At 39.0% G+C, this 20,203-nt stretch overlaps 1 protein-coding gene across 14 annotated transcripts in view; it reads right to left on the reverse strand.

Annotated features, from left to right (window-relative positions):
- The window catches only part of MTHFD2L (methylenetetrahydrofolate dehydrogenase (NADP+ dependent) 2 like), a 224,514-nt gene that overhangs the window by 15,381 nt on the left and 188,930 nt on the right, over positions 1–20,203 (reverse strand). The window contains exon 14 of one of the 14 annotated variants that reach the window (XM_049886000.1): positions 3,785–3,848. The exons of the other annotated variants lie outside the window; for them this stretch is intronic. Coding sequence (XP_049741957.1) covers positions 3,823–3,848 — 26 coding nt within the window. The 3' untranslated portion in view covers positions 3,785–3,822. The remainder of the gene's footprint in view (positions 1–3,784; positions 3,849–20,203) is intronic. 14 annotated transcript variants of the gene reach the window in all.

Consider the following 20,203-nt stretch of genomic DNA (forward strand, 5'->3'; position numbering starts at 1 on the left):
AAGAGGTCTTTTGCAGCCCGTTTGCCCAATGCGTCTGTTCATTTCTTGACTGCTGCTTCCATGGCTGTTGATTGTGGATCCAAGTAAAATGAAATCCTTGACAACCTCAATCTTTTCTCCATTCATCATGCTGTTGCTTACTGGACTAGTTGTAAGGATTTTTGTTTTCTTTATGCTGAGCTGTAATCCATACTGAAGGCTGTGGTCTTTGATCTTCATCAGTAAGTGCTTCAACTCCTCTTCACTTTCAGCAAGCAAAGTTGTGTCATCTGTTAATGAGTCTTCCTCCAATTCTGATGCTCCATTTTTCTTCATGTAGTCCAGCTTCTCAGGTTATTTGTTCAGCATACAGACTGAATAGGTATGGTGAAAGGATACAACCCTGACACACACCTTTCCTGACTTTAAGCCATGCAGTATTCCCTTGTTCTGTTCAAATGACTGCCTCTTGGTCTATGTACAGATTCTTCAAGAGCACAATTAAGTGTTCCTGAATTCCCATTCTCTGTAATGTTACCCAAAATTTGTTATGATCCACACAGTCAAATGCCTTAACATAGTCAATAAAACACAGGTAAACACCTTTCTGGTATTCTCTGCTTTCAGCCAGGATCCATCTGACATCAGCAATGATAATCCAGGTTCCACACCCTCTTCTAAATCCGGCTTGAATTTCTGGAAGCTTCCTGTCGATATACTGCTGGAGCTTATTTTGAATGATCTTCAGCAAAATTTTGCTTGCATGTGATGTTAATGATAAAAAAAAATGTGTTTGATAATTTCCACATTTGGGTGGATCACCTTTTTTGGGAATAGGCATAAATGTGGACCTCTTCCAGTCAGTTGGCCAGGTAGCTGTCTTTCAAATTTCTTGGCATAGATGAGTGAGCACTTCCAGAGCTGCATCTGTTTGTTGAAACATCTCAATTGGTATTCTGTCAATTCCTGGAGCCTTGTTTTTCACCAATGCCTTTAGTGCAGCTTGGATTTCTTCCTTCAGTACCATCGGTTCCTGATCATATGATACCTCCTGAAATGGTTGAACATCAACCACTTCTCTTTGGTATAGAAACTCTTGCATTCCTTCCATCTTCTTTTGATGCTCCCTGCATCATTTAATAGAATTCTTCAGTATTGCAACTCGAGGCTTGAATTTTTTCTTCAGTTCTTTAAGCTTGAGAAACGCCAAGTGTGTTCTTACCTTTTGGTTTTCTATCTCCAGGTCTTTATACACGTCATCATAATACTTTACTTTCTCTTCTTCAGCCACCTTTTGAAATCTTCTGCTCAGCTCTTTTCTTTATCATTTTTTCCTTTTTCTTTAGCTACTCTACATTCAAGAGCAAGTTTCAGAGTCTCTTCTGACATCCATTTAGGTCTTTTCTTTCTTCCCTTTTTAATGACCTCTCACTTTCTTCATGTATGATGTCATTTCATAACTCGTCTGGTCTGCGGTCATTAGTGTGCAATGTGTCAAATCTGTTCTTGAGATGGTCTCTAAATTCAGGTGGGATATACTCAAGGTCGTATTTTGGCTCTCGTTGACTTGTTCTTCAGTTTCAACTTGAGCTCGCATATGAATAATTGATGGTCTGATCCAAAGCTGGTTGCTGGACTTTTTCTGACTGATGATATCCAGCTTTTCCATTGTCTTTTTCCACAGATGTAGTTGATTTGATTCCTGTGTATTTTATCTGGTTAGGTCCATGTGTATAGTTGCCGTTTATGTCAGTGAAAAAAGGTATTTGCAATGAAGAAGTCGTTGGTCTTGCAAAATTCAATCATGTTATCTCCAGCATCTTTTCTTTCACCAAGGCCATATTTTCCAACTACCGATCCTTCTTTGTTTCCAACTTTCTCATTCCAATCACCAGTAATTATCAGTGTATCCTGACTGCATGTTTGATCACTTTCAGATTGCAGAAGTTGGTAAGGATCTTCAGTTTCTTCATATTTGGCCTTAGTGGTTGGTGCATAAATTTGAATAATAGTCATATTAAATGGTGTTCCTTGCAGATGTATGGATATTGCCCTATCACTGACAGCGTTGTACTTCAGGATAGATCTTGAAATGTTCTTTTTGTCAACGAATGCAACGCCATTCCTCTTCAAAGTTGTTGTTCCCGGCATAGTAGATTATCTGATTCAAAATGGCCAATACCAGTCCATTTCAGCTCACTAATGCCTAGGATATTGATCTTTATGTGTTCCATTTCATTTTTGATGACTTCCAACTTTCCTAGATTCATACTTCGTACATGCCAGGTTCCAACCTGAGGGGCTCATCTTCTGGCACTGTATCAAGTTCTGCTGCTATTCATAAGGTGTTCACTGGCTAATTCTTTTCAGAAGTAGACTGCCAATTTCTTCTTCCTTGTCTGTCTTAGTCTGGAAGCTCAGCTGAAACCTATCTGCCATGGGTGACCCTGCTGGTATTTGTATACCAGTGGCATAGCTTCCAGCATCACAGCAACACACAAGCCTCCACAGTATGACAAACTGACAGACCCGTGGGGGTAGCATGAAGTAGCACTCATTAAATATGTTCTGAATAAATCAGTAAATGAACTGGTGAATGAATCATGAATGTATCATTATTGGATCTGAGTTGTAGATTAACAACGTGTTTGCTGCTGCCTTGAGTGGGAGCTTTTGGCAATTTTAAGAAATTACTTTTGTAATGTAAAAGTAACACTTCTGATTTATAAGTACAGAGGATATTCACACAAATGAACACTGGTACAGCGTGAAGCCTGGTATGCGAAGGGGATAAAAAAGAAATGCAATATAAGAATTTTACCTTACAGAGGCATATCATTTAGTTGGAAACAACTAAGTAAAATATAAGACTTGCTACAGGAGTTTAGAGAATATGGGAATAAACGTGTATGTCTGAAAGTTGATTCATATAACTGTTGAATGAAGAACAGACTTGACTAGGAGGGAGTTGAGGCTAGAAAGGAATGAGGAGTATGTTGGTAATCTAAGTGTGAAGATACAGGTGACTGGATTAGTACTGTAGTGAGAATGGAGAGAGAGGTGAATAATGGACACATACACAAACACACACATACACTGTTTTCTGGGGGGGGAATACACACACACACACACACACACACACACACATACATTATCTGCCAGGCACTACGCTCAGCAATTCACATACATTAGCTTATGAAGGGCCATTATTTTATTTAATCTTCACAACAACTTTATAAGATAGGTATTATTATCTCAGTTTTTCAAGATGATAAAATTGAGACTCAGAGAGGTGAACTGATTTATTCTAGATTACTATTGTTTTAAGCCACCAAACTAGGATTCAAATCAAAGTTGGCCTAGCTCTGAAGTATAGTCATCTATGACAGGTTGGACATAGGTGAAACTCACTGATCCTTTAATACTCATCACAGGAGGTTACACGCATGCATTCTTGCACTTGCACCTCTACTCATGCTTATGCCAAAATTTCTAAGAGTCATATTTGATTCCTTTCTTCTCTCATATCCGATGATATCCAGTCGTTTAGTCAGTCATTCCAACTCTCCTTTTAAATTATATCCACTGTCCAACCACTTCTTAACAACTTCATCCATTACCACCCTGGTTCAGACCCTATCATTTCTTACTTGCATAATTACAACAGCCTCCTTACAGGTCTTCCTATTTACACCTTGCCTCTCTACAATCTTCTCCACTCAGCAGCCAAAGCGATCCTGTTAAAACCCGAGTCAAGCATAATTTCTTTGTTCAAAATCTTTCAGTGGCTTTCTATTATACTTACATCAAAATCTAAACTCTCAAAGGTCTGACAATCTACTTTCAAAAGGTCATAGCCATCGAAGATCCTGTGGAAACACACAGGGTTAACATGAGTCAGAACTGACACCACAGCAACTGATTTGGTACTTTGTTCTAATTACGATGGCCTAAAGAAAAAAAAAATTATTATTTTTTTTCCTTGCAGCTCATCAAAACCATCAAGCATGGTGCACCTCGATATTTTTGCATTTGCTGCTCTTTTCACCTGGAATGTTCCTCCCCTAGATATCCACAGGGCTCCTTCCCTCTTTGTTCAGGTCAGCAGTAAGTCTTCTCTGAGCACTTTTCCTAAGCAACCTCACCCCATCATTCTCTAAAGCCCTTGTTTTGTGAGTAACATTAAACACTGCCATATATATATAATATTTATATATATATATGTGTATATGTGTGTGCATATATATATATATATATACATATATATATAGCAAAGGAACCATGGTGACGCAGTGGTTAAGCACTCAGGTGGTACCCGAAAGGTCCATGGCTCAAACCCACCAGTCGCTCCATGGGAGAAAGATGTTGCACTCTGCTTCCTTAAAGGATTGCTATTGTTGTTGTTAGGTGCCGCCAAGTTGGTTCCGACTCATAGTGATCCCATGTACAACTGCCCAGTCCTGCACCACCCTCACAATCATTGCTATCTTTGAGCCCATTGTTGAAGCCACTGTTTCAGTCCATCTTGCTGGGAGTCTTCCTCTTTTTTGACGACCCTCTACTTTACCAAACGCGATGTCCTTCTCCAGGGACTGGTCTCTCCTGATAACATGTCCAAAGTATGTGAGACAAATTCTTGTTGCTTCCAAGGAGCAATCTGGCTGTACTTCTTCTGTACAAGACAGACTTGTTCTTTCTTCTGGCAATTTATTCTATGTTCAATACTCTTTGCCAACACCATAATTCAAAGGCATCAATTCTTCGGTCTTCCTTATCCATTGTCCAGCTTTTCTGTGCATACGAGGTGACTGAAAATATCATGGCTTGGATCAGGCACACCTTAGTCTACAAATATTACAGTTTTGGAAACCCTATGGGGCAGTTCTACTCTGTCCTATAGGATCGTTACGAGTCAGAATCGACTCAACGACAATGAGTTTGTTTATTTAATATAGACTGTGGATGCCTGTATATTTGTTTATTATCTGTCTTTCCTTACCAGAATGTAAGCTACTTTTGGCTGAGGACTCTATATGTTTAGGTCACTGCTGTATCCCAAGTGCCTATAAAAATCTCTGGCAGATAATAGGTGCTCAGTAAATATTTGAATGATGAATGAATGAAGCTAATTTGAAGAATTTGAAGGGCTATACTAAAAAAAAAATCAGTAATGATCAAAATGTGGAAAATAAGGTTAGCAAAGGTAGAATTATGAAAAAATCAAAGCTACAAAGAGACCTGAATCAATTTTGAAATTGCATGAAGTGGTCAAAAGGTGTCTTGTCTCTACCAATGATTGAATAATAAAAATGAGCTTAAGTTACAATTGAAGACATATAGATAAGTTGTGCTATCCACCATGAATTCTATTGCAAATCTGCATACCGTTGACCTATGGAAAGTTCAGAGTTAATATAAGGCCTGAGCCAAAACAACGGGACCAACCCCACAGGAAGGAAGTAATAAGTGGAGTGTGCTTTGAAACCCACTAGAAAACAAGGTGACAATGTGGAAACTGTTCCTGAGGTTTTTACAACTGAATGAATTTAGAATAATAATAATAAATAATCAATGGATGAATAATAAATGGATATTGGATGAAGAAATGTTACTTAATTCCCTCCAAGTAAGAGGCCAGTCTTTACATCCTTATGTACAGGATGAATTTTTATTCATATGAGTTTTTATCCAGCATCATGATCAAGAAATGTCAGAGAAAGCATTAGTGTCTCTCCTCTTCAAGCTGCTCAGCTGGAAGGGGGCTAGATTTCTTGACCAAGCATGTTTGGTATAAAACCAGTGTCTGCTTCTACTGAAACTACAAGGGATTATGAGTACTTATCTGTTGGGTTCTCCAAATGTTTGGGGAGCAGATCCAGTGAGTCATCTCTTAATGTTTTCTCTTTGTGTTAATGCGAAGAAGCCTTTCATGGAGCTTTGTGTGTATGTGTATGTGTCCCAATAAAACTTTATTTATCAACAATGAAATTCGTATTTCATCTAATTTTTATGTGTTCATGGAACATTTTGAACTCAATATAGTAGCAATAAAGGCAATGTGCAGGACCCAGGATTAATTGGTCAGATAAAATGGCATACCTTCCTGAGCAATGTTTGTTGAGCAATATGGCAGACAAAAGAGCCCAGGACAACCTATATTGGGTAATGGATGTGAAATATCAGTCAACTGGCAGTCATATAAGGAGTTTGTCCAACATCCTGGCATTTACCCAGGCATATGGCTCATGAGTGGTCAGCCTGAGGGGTTGATGATAATAATATCAAACTCTTACATAAGAAAAACAAAACAAAACAGTTGCCATCTAGTCAATTCTGACTCATGATGACTCTGTGTGTCAGAGTAGAACCATTCTGGCACAGGATTTTCAATGGCTGTAATCACCAGGACATTTTTTTGAAGTGCCTCTGGGTAGATTTGAACCACCAACCTTTCAGTTAGTAGCCAATCACTTAGCCATTTGCACCACTCATTTCCAAAAAAAACCAAAAAACCAAACCCATTGCCATCAAGTCAATTCCAACTCATGGCAACCATATAGGACACAGTAGAACTGCCCACAGGGTTTCCAAGGCCGTAATCTTTACAGAAGCAGACTGCCACATCTTTCTCCCACGTGGAGGATTTGAACCGGTGGGTTTAAATTGCCGACCTTTTGGTTAGCAGCTGATTGCTTACCCACTATGCCACCAGGGCTCCAGCCACTCCATCAGAGAAAGACGTGGCAGTCTGCTTCCATAAAGATTACAGCCTTGGAAACTCTATGGGGCAGTTCTACTCTGTCCTATAAACCAAAAAAAAAAAAAAAAAAAAACCAAACCCATTGCCATTGAGTCAATTCCGACTCATAGCGACCCTATAGGGTTGCTATAAGTAGGACTCTACATGACTGCAACCACTCATATTGTTGTTGTTGTTAGGTGCCGTCCAGTCAGTTCCAACTCATAGTGACCCTTTGTACAACAGAATGAAACACTTCTTGGTTCTGTGCCATCCTCACAATCCTTGTTATGCTTGAGCCCACTTTGCAGCTGCTTTGTCAATCCATCATGTTGAGGGTCTTCCGCTTTTTTCACTGGCCTTCTACTTTACCAAGCATGATGTCCTTCTTCAGGGACTGATCTCTTCTGATAACATGTTCAAAGTATATCTCACCATCTTTGCTTCCAAGGAGCATTCTGGTTGTAATTCTTCCAAAACAAATTTTTTCATTCTTTTGGCAGTCCATGATATAGTCAATATTCTTCACCAACACCACAGTTTACCCATATAGCACCTACTATATGCCAAACAATGTTCTAAGTGCTTTTATAGTGATTCATTTAATCCTTGTAACAACTCTAATAGGCAGGTACTATTAAAACTAAAATCAAACCCAGTACCATCTAGTCGATTCCAACTCATAACGACCCTATAGGACAGTGTAGAACTGCCCCATAGAATTTCCAAGGAGTGCCTGGCAGATTCAAACTGGCGACCCTTTGGTTAGCAGCCGTAGCACTTAACCACTATATCACCAGGGTTTCCAGGTGCTATCAGGATGTCCATTTTACAAGTGATGAATTTGAGGAAAAGAAGAGGCCATGAGAATTACCCAAGTTCACCCGGGGTAATCTATTAACCTTAATAGTATATGATTTTCCTAACTGAGTCTTAAAGATCAATGACTTTTATCTGTGTTCTATGAGCCAAGAGCTCAGAGCTCACCTTTTCAATGAGCTCTCCCTTGACTACCCTATTTAATACTACAACCTATTGCCCAGTTCTGATCTCCCTTACCCTGCTCTACTTTTCCTTAGTTTCTAGCACTACCACCTTGAAATACACTATATCCTTTACTTAATTATTATTTATTTATTTTTTGTTTTCTGTCTTTTCCTGCCTGAATGCATGTTTTTTTACACAAATGTATCTAATCCTGATACATAGTATGCTCTCAATAAGTATTTGTTGACTAAATAATGGTAGAGAACTAAGACCCGAGAAAGGAAAAGCTGATCTAGCATGAAAGGTAGGAAGAGATGGTAAACAAGAGAGGGTGGTTTGAGACTGATACAACATTGTGAGGTAAACAACTTGGTAAGATTCTACATGTGGATGAAGAGCTAGGTGAGAAAGTAAGGGGAAGGAGGATAGAGGGCAGGGGGTGTGGGAACACATAATGGGGAAGGTGGAGGAGGGAGATATTAAAACTAAAATTAAGGCAGTTGGTGGTATTGGGAATGGGAGAAGGTACTGAGAGGGTGAAGGGAAGGGAAGCCAAAGGGGGACAGAGAGGTGAAGCCTAAAGGATAAACAGTGCTGAGGAGCAGATGCAGTAGGTAAGCTGGAGCATTGGAAGATGTGCTAATGGTTGGGGGGAAGTGAGCCTCTGGGTGTCCACTATACAATATACTATAGTTTTCCCTCTTGAGAATAGGCTAGGAGTGTGCCAAGGCCAGACAAAACCCAACAAAAGAAGTTGAGGTGTCTGTCTGTGCACTGCTGTATAGTACCTAAAATCACTTCCTTTACTAACCAGTGGAACATTAATTACATTTTTTTGAGTTCCATTATTCCATGCTTACAAACACTCATCTAAGGTCCTTATTACTGGTTTTCCAGACTCTTAGTAAATACAATAAACTATCAGTCTTTTAGCAATATTACATTTCTTCTGGTCCCCTAACCCAGTTTATCTATCCTGAGACAATACCCAGTATATGGAGGTAACGATATAAATTATGACAGGTATTAAACACTTATAAATCCATATGGCCATCCACTTACAGCCTAGGGATTTTACATGCCTTTACGAGGTGTAGCCATATGACCATGTTTGAATCAATGTGATGTAAGACGAAGAGATGCATGTGCCTTCTACATCAACTAAAGATGAAGCCATTTGCCATGGGCTCTCTCTTTCACCTATCAATGGCCTGTAACATGGAGGAGGAGGCAATCCGGCTTCAACTGTGTGGATCAGGACATCACTCAGGTGGCGCAGTCAGATGGGTGGAACCTGGGTCCCTGGATAAAGCGGAACTGCTTACCTCTTTTGCTTGCCTGCCTAACTGCAGACTTTTACAGTAGAGAGCTAAACTATCTTGTTTGAGTTAATGTATTTTGGTGTCCCTTTATTACAGCAGGTTAATATATACTTTAATAACACTTAGAGAAAAAAGTGGAAACAATTTAATGTTCAATAAGAGGGAATAGGTGATCAACAAGAGGGAAAGTCAGCATGGAAAATGATGGAAGTTTAAGTCTAAGTTTAAGCCTACAAGGAAGACCAGTATATATGTAAGTCATATATACTCAAAACTATCTAAAATGTACATATACAACACATCTGTAAAGAATTATACACACATATACAGATATATAAACCCATTAAACCTGTCACCATTGAGTTGATTCCGACTCACAGTGAATCTATATGACAGGGTAGAACTGCCCCATAGAATTCCCAAGGAACAGCTACTAGATTCGAACTGCTGACCTTTTTGGTTAGTAGCTGATCTACTAATCACTGTGCCACCAGGATATATATATTCACCATTCATCTGTCAGTTTGTCAAACTGTGGTGGATTGGGTGTTGCTGTGATGCTGGAAGCTCTATCACCAGTATTTCGAATACCAGTAGGGTCACTCATGGAGAACAGGTTTCAACTGACCTAAGAAACAATCTAAGAAAGACGAGGAAGAAGGATGTGGTGGTCTACTTCTGACAAAAGTGGCCAGTGAAAACCTTATGAATAGCAGTGGAGCATTGTCCGTGTAGTTCCGGAGAATGAGCCCCTCAGGTTGGAAGGCACTCAAAACATGACTGGGGAAGAGATGCCGTCTCAACGTAGAGTCAACTTTAATGACTTGAATGAAGTAAAGCTTTCAGGACCTTCATTTGCTGATGTGGTGCAACTTAAAATGAGAAGAAACAGCTGCATACATGCATTAATAATCAGAACATGGAACGTACGAAGTATGAATCTAGGAAAACTGGAAGTTGTCAAAAAATTAAATGGAATGCATAAAGATTGATATCCTAGGCATTAATGAGCTGAGATGGATTGCTACTGGACATTTTGAATCAGACAATCATATGATGTACTATGAGGGGAATGACAACTTGAAGAGGAACAGGGTTTCATGCATCGTCAAAAAGAACATTTCAAGATATATTCTGAAGTACAACGCTGTCAGGGATAAGATAATGTCCATATGCCTACAAGGAAGACCAGTTAATATGATTATTATTCAAATTTACACACCAACCACTAAGGCCAAAGGTGAAGAAATTGAAGATTTTTTCAATTGATCGAACATGCAATCAATATGCATTGATCTGAAATTGATCGAACATGCAATCAATATGCATTGATAATTACCAGTCATTGGAACTCAAAAGTTGGAAACAAAGGAGAATCAGTTGTAAAATATAGCCTTGGTGATAGAAAGGATGCCTGAGGTCGCATGACAGAATTTTGCAAGAAGAGACTCTGAAACTTACTCTTGGATGTAGAGTAGCTAAAGTGAATGGAAGAAATGGTGAAGTAAAAGAGCTGAATAGAAGATTTCAAAGGGTGGCTTGAAAAGGCAAAGTAAAGTATTGTAGTGAAATGTGCAAAGACCTGGAGTTAGAAAACCAAAGGGGAAGAACATTGTTGGCATTTCTCAAGCTGAAAGAACTGAAGAAAAAAATCAAGTATTAAGTTGCAGTAGTGAAGGATTCTGTGGTCAAAATATTGAATGAGGCAGCAAGCATCAAAAGGGGTTGGAAGGAATACACAGAGTCACTGAAACAAAATAATTAGTCAATGTACAACCATTTTAGGAGGTAGCATATGTTAAGAAACAATGGTATTGAAGGAAGAAGTCCAAGCTGCACTGAGGGCATTGGTGAAAAACAAGGCTCTAGGAACTGAAAGAATACCACTTGAGATGTTTTCAACAAACGATGCAATCCTGGAAGTACTCACTCATTTAATACCAAGAAATTTGGAAGACAGCTACCTGGCCAACCAACCAGCAGACATCTAAATTTGCACCTATTGCATAGAAAGGTGGTCCAACAGAAGTTGGAATTTTTTGAACAACATCATTAATATCACATGCAAGTAAAATTTTATTGAAGATAATTCAAAAACTATTGCAGCAGTACATCAACAGAGAACTGCCAGAAATTCAAGCTAGATTTAGAAGAGGACATGGAATGAGGGATATCATTGCTGATGTCAGATGGATCTTGGTGAAAGCAGTGAATACCAGAAAGGTGTTTACCTGTGTTTTATTGCCTATGCAAAGGCATTTGACTGTGTGGATTGTATCAAATTATGGATAACATTGCAAAGAATGGGAATTCCAGAACGCTTAATTGTGCTTATGTGGAACCTGTACACAACCAAGACAGAGTTGTTCAAATAGAATAAGGGGAAACTGCGTGGTCTAAAAACAGGACAGGTGTGCAACAGGGTTGTATCCTCTGACTATACCTAGCCAATCTGTGGAAACCCTGGTGGCGTAGTGGTTAAGTGCTATGGCTGCTAACCAAGAGGTCGGCAGTTTGAATCTGCCAGGTGCTCCTTGGAAATTCTATGGGGCAGTTCTACTCTGTCCTATAGGGTCGCTATGAGTCAGAATTGACTCAACGGCAGTGAGTTTTTTTTAATTTTATTCAATCTGTATGCTGAGCAAATAATCCAAGAAGCTAGACTATATCAAGAAGAAGGCAGCATCAGGATTGGAGGAGGACTAATTAACAACCTGCGATATGCAGATGGCACAACTTTGCTTGCTGAAAGTGAAGAGGACTTGCAGCACTTACTGAATGAAGATCAAAGAAAACAGCCTGCGGTATAGATTACAACTCAACATAAAGAAAAAAAAAATCCTTACAACTGGATCAATAAGCAACATTGCAAAAAATGGAGAAAATATTGAAGTTGTCACAAATTTCATTTTACTTGCATCTACAATCAACGCCCTTGGAAGCAGCAGTCAAGAAATCAAAGATGTATTGTACCAGACAAATCTGCTGCAAAAGACCGTTTTAAAGTGTTAAACAGCAAAGATGTCACCTTGAGGACTAAGGTGTGCCTGATCAAAGCCAGGGTATTTTCAATCCCCTCATATGCATGCAAAAGCTGGACAATGAATAAGGAAGGCTGAGGAAGAATTGATGCATATGAGTTATAGTGCTGGTAAAGAATTCATGGATTGCCAGAATGAACAAGTCTGTCTTGGAAGAAGGATAGCCAGAATGCTCCTTAGAATCGAGGATGATAGGATTTCATTTTATGTACTGGACATGTTATCAGACCATTCCCTGGATAAAGGCATTATATTTGGTAGAGTGTCAGTGAAAAAGAGGAAGATGCTCAAGGAAATGGATTGACACAGCGTCTGCAACGATGGGCTCAAGCATAGTGACTGTGAGGATAGTGCAACACCGGGCAATGTTTTGTTCTGTTGTATGTAGGGTAGCTGTGAGTCAGAATTGACTTGATGCCACCCAACAATTATATATATATATATATATATATGTGTGTGTGTATGTATATATACTTAAATATATATACATACATCTATTGCTAGTTGCTTGTCTATCAATCTACCATCTATCCATAGTTGTTTTTGTGTGCTGTTGAGTAAATTTTGACTCATAGCAACCCTATAGTACAGAGAAGAACTTCCCCATAGTTTTTTTAGGCTGAGATCTTTACAGGAACAGATTGCTGGTTTTTTCTTGCACAGACCGCTGGTGGCTTCAAACTGTTGACTTTTCGGTTAGCAGCTGAGTGCTTAACTACTGTGTCACTAGGGCTATACACACACACACACACATATATAAAGAGAGAGACAGATAGGTATCTATCTGTTATTGTTATGATTTTACTATATGCATAGGTATCTATATAATAAAATAATAACAATAATTTTGGTTGTGTTAGACATTCTCTTTCTTTTCCATGAAATATTTTAGCTTTCATAATTCAGATTAATTTCATCAACAATATAACGTACCTTTAAACTTATCTCTATATTTTCTATTTAATATCCCATAACTTTAAGTCAGTGGAGTAAGAGTCATTCTTGGAAATTAACTATAATTTTGATCGTGAGAAAACTGTCTATACATCACTCCTCCTTCCTATCTCTTTACTTCCTTTCACCAGTTCTCCCAGCATCTTTTTATTCACTGTGCTGGTTTAGGCTAATGAGTGGAGAGGCATGGTCAAGGTTGGAAAACAGGGAGGAGAGATGGTAGGGAACAGGGAGCAGACATCTCAGATGCTTTCATTTCACCTCAAGCCCTGTAGAAAGCATCATAAAACTGAAGCAAAGCTACGAAAGCTTTTTAAAGATTATAGAAACATCTGTGTTTTGGCTATGAGCTATAAATGAGCCTGAGAGTACACCAAAGTAAGAGAAGTTAACTGAATGAACAGCACAGGGAGTCATTAGTTAGATTGTTCAGCTGACCAATTTCATTTGGTGAATTCCTGTTATAAAAGCATTGTAATTATGAGCTTCTGAGTCCAGGACTACAGACTGCTTCCTAATTTGTTATTCAGAAGAAGTAATTTACCACTCATACTACATAATTTTGTGTTTCTATCATTTGAGAATATGGCCTTCTTTGTCAGAAATGTATAGTTTCTTTCATAGTTACCAATAGAAAATGGTTAAAAGAAATTCCACGTGAAAGTAGGCATGTCTCACTGTCAAAAACAAAAACAATTTGTAGCAAACTCAAATTTTTCAGACAGATTATTCATTGTACGATTATTAGCAATGAAAATATAATTTTTAGATATCCAAAACTGTACAAAACAATTTTATTATTGTTGCTTTTAAATACTGTTTCTTCTTTTTTGTGTCTTAAGTTGGAGGGGGAGGTGTATTCAGGTAACTGAAGAGGAATGCTAAGTATTTGTTAGAGGCTGGGAGCAATAATGATATATATCTTAAGTTCTATATTGAGAATCAGTAAAAAAATAAAATAGCACTTCAATATAGTAATAGCTTAAAGGCCCTATTTATTCCACAAAACACCAGAGAGTGTTATGATATTACAAATGAGGCTTAATTTGGATCTATACTGAGGAAAAGCACCAGTGTGTGATTTTCTGGGAAGGGTGCTAAGCAAACATTACTTGCAACACTGAACAATCTAGGTGGGTAGTAATATTGTTGGGGTAGTAATATTGGAATCAAACACAATTTAATAATCATGTAGTAGAGGCAATTGTGGCTTGATTTAAGTTTGAACTATATGACTTCTAGTTCCATGAATTTTATTGGCCATAGAGATAAATGAAGGCTGTGCTCAACAGGGTAGTATAAGGCCATAAAAATGATCGTGTAAGTTTAAACAGTGCAAAAACATCTTTAAAAAGGTGGAAATTATGTTTGTTCTGTGGCCTTTATGAATTTTTGTCAAAGCGTTAAAAATTCTGACTGTGGTTTCTAAACATATAAGGGAATGAAAGTAATAGTAAAGTTAACATTTATTTTCAAACCAAAACCGTTGCCATCGAGTCAATTCAGACTCATAGTGACCCTATAGCATGTATAGGACAGAGTTGAACTGCTCCATTGGGTTTCCAAGGAATGGCTGGTGGATTTGAACTGCTGGCTGACCTTTTGGTTAGTAGCCAAGCTCTTAACCACCGTGCTACCAGGGCTCCAATATTTATTTTGTACAGTGCAATTTAAAACATCAGAAACATTGAGAATTAAAGTGTATTATTTCTTTGTCCCCCACCTGTCTGTCAGTTTGTTGTACTGTGGGGGCTTGTGTGTTGCTGTGATGCTGGAAGCTATGCCACCGGTATTCAGATACCAGCAGGGTCACCCATGGAGGACAGATTTCAGCTGAGCATCCAGACTAAGACAGAGTAGGAAGAAGGACCTGGCAGTCTACTCTGGAAAAGCATTAGCCAGTGAAAACCTTATGAAGAGCAGCAGAACATTGTCTGATATAGTGCTGGAAGATAAGCCCCCCATGTTGGAAGACACTCAAAAGATGACTGGGGAAGTGCTGCTCCCTCAAAGTAGAGTCGACCTTAATAACGTGGATGGAGTAAAGCTTTTGGGACCTTCATTTGCTGATGTGGCATGACTCAAAATGAGAAGAAACTGCTGCAAACATCCATGTACGAAGTATGAATCTAGGAAAATTGGAAATTGTCAAAAATGAAATGGAATGCATAAACATCGATATTCTAGGCATTAGTGGGCTGAAATGGACTGGTATTGGCCATTTTGAATCAGACAATCATATAGTCTGCTATGCTGGGAATGGCAACTCAAAGAGGAATGGTGTTGCATTCATCGTCAAAAAGAACGTCTCAAGATCTATCCTAAAGTACAACGCTGTCAGTGACAGGATAATATCCATATGCCTACAAGGAAGACCAGTTAATACGACTATTATTCAAATTTACACACCAACCACTAGGGCCAAAGAGGAAGAAATAGAAGATTTTTGTCAGCTGCTGCAGTCTGAAATTGACCGAACATGCAATCAAGATGCATTGATAATTACTGGCGATTGTAATGTGAAAGTTGGAAACACAGAAGAAAGATCAGTAGTTGGAAAATATGGCTTTGGTGATAGAAACAATGCTGGAGATCGAATGATAGAATTTTCCAAGACCAACGACTTCTTCATTGCAAATACCTTCTTTCATCAACGTAAACAGTGACTATACACATGGACCTCACCAGAGGGAACACACAGAAATCAAATTAACTACATCTGTGGAAAGAGACGATGGAAAAGTTCAATATCATCAGTCAGAACAAGGCCAGGGGCCGACTGTGGAACAGACCATCAATTGCTCATATACAAGTTCAAGCTGAAACTGAAGAAAATCAGAGCAAGTCCATGAGATCTAAAATATGACCTTGAGTAGATCCCACCTGAATTTAGAGACCATCTCAAGAATAGATTTGACGCATTGAACACTAGTGACCGAAGACCAGACGAGTTGTGGAATGACATCAAGGACATCATCCATGAAGAAAGCAAGAGGTCACTGAAAAGAAAGGAAAGAAAGAAAAGACCAAGGTTGATGTCAGAGGAGACTCTGAAACTTGCTCTTGAGCATCGAGCAGCTAAAGCAAAAGGAAGAATTGATGAAGTAAAAGAACTGAACAGAAGATTTCAAAGGGCCTCTCGAGAAGACAAAGTATTATAATGACATGTGCAAAGAGCTGGAGATGGAAAACCAAAAGGGAAGAACATGCTCGGCATTTCTCAAGCTGAAAGAACTGAAGAAAAAATTCAAGCCCCGAGTTGCAATAGTGAAATATTCCATGGGGAAAATATTAAACGATGCAGGAAGCATCAAAAGAAGATGGAAGGAATACACAGAGTCATTATACCGAAAAGAATTAGTTGATATTCAACCATTTCAAGAGGTGGCATATGATCAGGAACCAATGGTACTGAAGGAAGAAGTCCAACCTGCTCCGAAGGCATTGGCATAAAACAAGGCTCCAGGAATTGATGGAATATCAATTGAGATGTTTCAACAAACAGATGCAACGCTGGAGGTGCTCACTGGTCTATGACAAGAAATATGAAAGACAGCTTCCTCGCCAGCTGACTGGAAGAGATCCATATTTATGCCTATTCCCAAGAAAGGTGATCCAACTGAATGTGGAAATTATAGAACAATATCATACGCAAGCAAAATTTTGCTGAAGATCATTCAAAAATGGCTGCAGCAGTATATCGACAGGGAACTGCCAGAAATTCAGGCTGGTTTCAGAAGAGGACATGGAACCAGGGATATCACTGTTGATGTCGGATGGATCCTGGCTGAAAGCAGAGAATACCAGAAGGATGTTTACCTGTGTTTTATTGACTATGCAAAGGTATTCGACTGGGTGGATCATAACAAACTATGGATAACATTGCGAAGAATGGGAATTCCAGAACACTTAATTGTGCCCATGAGGAACCTTTACATAGATCAAGAGGCAGTTGTTCGGACAGAACAAGGGGATACCGATTGATTTAAAGTCAGGAAAAGTGTGCGTCAGGGTTGTATTCTTTCACCATACCTATTTAATCTGTATGCTGAACAAATAGTCTGAGAAGCTGAACTATATGAAGAAGAATGGGCATCAGGATTGGAGGAAGACTTATTAACAACCTGCGTTATGCAGATGACACAACCTTGCTTGCCGAAAATGAAGAGGACTTGAAGCACTTACTAATGAAGATCAAAGGCCACAGCCTTCAGTATGGATTACACCTCAACATAAAGAAAACAAAAATCCTCACAACTGGACCAAAGAGCAACATCATGATAAATGGAGAAAAGATTGAAGTTGTCAAGGATTTCGTTTTACTTGGATCCACAATCAACAGCCATGGAAGCAGCAGTGAAGAAATCAAAAGATGCATTGCATTGGGCAAATCTGCCGCAAAGGACCTCTTCAAAGTGTTGAAGAGCAAAGATGTCACCCTGAAGACTAAGGTGTGCCTGACCCAAGCGATGGTATTTTCAATCACATCATATGCATGTGAAAGCTGGACAATGAATAAGGAAGACCGAAGAAGACTTGACGCCTTTGAATTGTGGTGTTGGAGAAGAATATTGAATATACTAACAAATCAGTCTTGGAAGAAAGTGCAGCCAGAATGCTCTTTAGAGGCAAGGATGGCAAGACTGTGTCTTACATACTTTGGATATGTTGTCAGGAGGGATCAGTCCCTGGAGAAGGACATCATGTTTGGCAGAGTACAGGGTCAGCAGAAAAGAGGAAGACCCTTAATGAGGTGGATTGACACAGTGGCTGCAACAATGAGCTCAAGCATAACAAGGATTGTAGGGATGGCGCAGGACCGGGCAGTGTTTCGTTCTGTTGTGCATAGGGTCGCTATGAGTCGGAACTGACTAGACAGCACCTAACAACAACAACAAGAACATTTCTTTGTAAAAAGTAGTTTGAACAGTGCTTGCCTTCTTCCTCTCCTCATATAACTTATCATATACAGCGAGCATCTTTTCCACGTTTGGTGGATTGTCATATTCCTTTCTAATTTTGGATCCGCTTCCAACGTTTATCCTTGGCCCTTTCACTGTCATGAAATAACTCCAAGAACGTCTTTAGTGTGAAGTTTTATGCTGGCATCAACTCCTCTGGGACATCTTCGTCCTTTTCATCACATTTATGTTGATAAATCTGCTTTTACTAAGTTCTTCTGGCTGCATATTAAGAGCCTCTCTCATTTTTTTTTTTTCAAATGGCAGCAATGTCAACATTTCCATAGTCAGCTATTTCTCCTACAGTCCATTTATGTTCAACTCAGGTTTCACTCCAACATTTTTACTTTTCATTTCTTTGTTGTACTTTCATCTTTGTTGGCAATTCCCTCTTTTAACTAATCATTTTTGTGAAGTGTCATGTGGTTTATCAGTGGGATACAAAGAGGGGACACAACTACATGTTTTACTGTGTTTGAAAGAAGTGGCTTGACTGGTCACTGATCATGATGCACATTTGTTATTTACACAGTGATCTGTGGACTAAAGAGCTAGCAGAAAAGTTTGTAATTTATGTAATTACTCACAGTTAATGTACTGCGTGATAAATTTGAGCCACATTGTTGGGGGACTGCTTTTATTGAACTAAGCCCTAGTAACTGAAATCTGTGCATATCACACCCATGCAACGTGAGGACTGCCTGGACACCAATACTGTTGTTTAGGCAATTTTAAAACTTGTTGTTATATAGATCTGGTGGTGGGGGGTGGGTCAAAAAGAGAAGTAATTTCATGTCCCAAATGGTACTAACAAAATGCAGTGCAGTATAGTGGAGATAATATAGGGTAGAGGTTATGAATGCAGAAGATATATAGTGAGCTACGAACACATGTTCTACTCTTACTGTGTGATCTCAGGCAAGATCCTCAGGCTTTGTGTACCTATGTAAAATGAAGATAATAATAACATCTACCTTATATGGTTATTATAAGAATTAAATGAATAGTTCATTTAATGAACTATTAAAAGGCTGAGAATGGTATCTGGCACATTGTAAGCACTTCTCAAATATTAACTAAGATTACTAAGACATCCCTGGGTGGCACTTGACTATTTTAAAGCTTAGTGGTTTGAACCCACTGGGTAGCACTTCAAAAAAAACAGCACTAGAAAAATGCTTCCAAAAGGTCACGGCTTTGAAAACCCTATGGAGCAGTTCTACTCTGTAGACATGGGGTTGCCATAAGTCAGAATTGACTCAATTAAGAACAACAGCAACAATTATTACTAAAGGAAGAACAACTCCAACTGTCCTGAGAAGACGTCCACATGTAAGAAAGCTTCTCACACCTTCCTTACTCTTAATGGAATTTTCTGTTAGGTTTGTCTGCCACCTTTCCAAAAATATCGACAATTTCATGATTGAGGCAGTAGGAGATTGTTGGAGGAGTGGTATAGGGAGGGACAAGAATTGCTTCTTTCTATGCCATCTCTGGAAACCCTGGTAGCATAGAGGTTAAATGCTACAGCTGCTAACCAAAGGGTCGGCAGTTCGAATCCGCCAGGTGCTCCTTGGAAGCTCTACGGGGCAGTTCTACCCTGTCCTATAGGGTCACTATGAGTTGGAATCGACTTGACGGCACTGAGGTTTTTTTTTTTCTTTTTTGTGGTTATGCCATCTCTAATCCTGACCACAATACAACTCTATCAACTACTCTGAGCTCAGGAGGGGAACAAAGATAGAAAAAAAAAAGAGGAGAAAACAGAGCAGAGAGAAAAGAAAGCAGGAAACCATAGTAGGTGAAGGAAGACATTATATTTAACTAAAACAAATACCTGACATTAAAGTTGCAAAGGAACATTTAGAATTATTTTTCAGTCTTTTGTCAAGAACTACAGCAAGTGGTGATGTGACTCCCATGCTGTACCTGGAATAAAATATCGCTCTCTGTAGAGGGGAATCTGATTAAAAATCGGGTCATGTGAGAATTTCAGGAGGGAGTAAGAGAGAAAGGGAAAGAGAATATTTAAAGAAAGAAGAGTGGAAAACTTTCCAGATTTGACAGACGTTAGTGTATAAATCCAAGAAGTCCAACAAAACCCAAGTAGGATAAAGCCAAAGAGATCCACACTGAGACACAGTATGATCACCGTCTTGAAAACCAAAGATAGAGAATCCTGAAAGCAGCAAGAGCAAAACAGTCACATGTGAGGGATCC

This window comes from Elephas maximus, chromosome 5 (assembly GCF_024166365.1).
Source record: "Elephas maximus indicus isolate mEleMax1 chromosome 5, mEleMax1 primary haplotype, whole genome shotgun sequence".
Classification (NCBI taxonomy): domain Eukaryota; kingdom Metazoa; phylum Chordata; class Mammalia; order Proboscidea; family Elephantidae; genus Elephas; species Elephas maximus.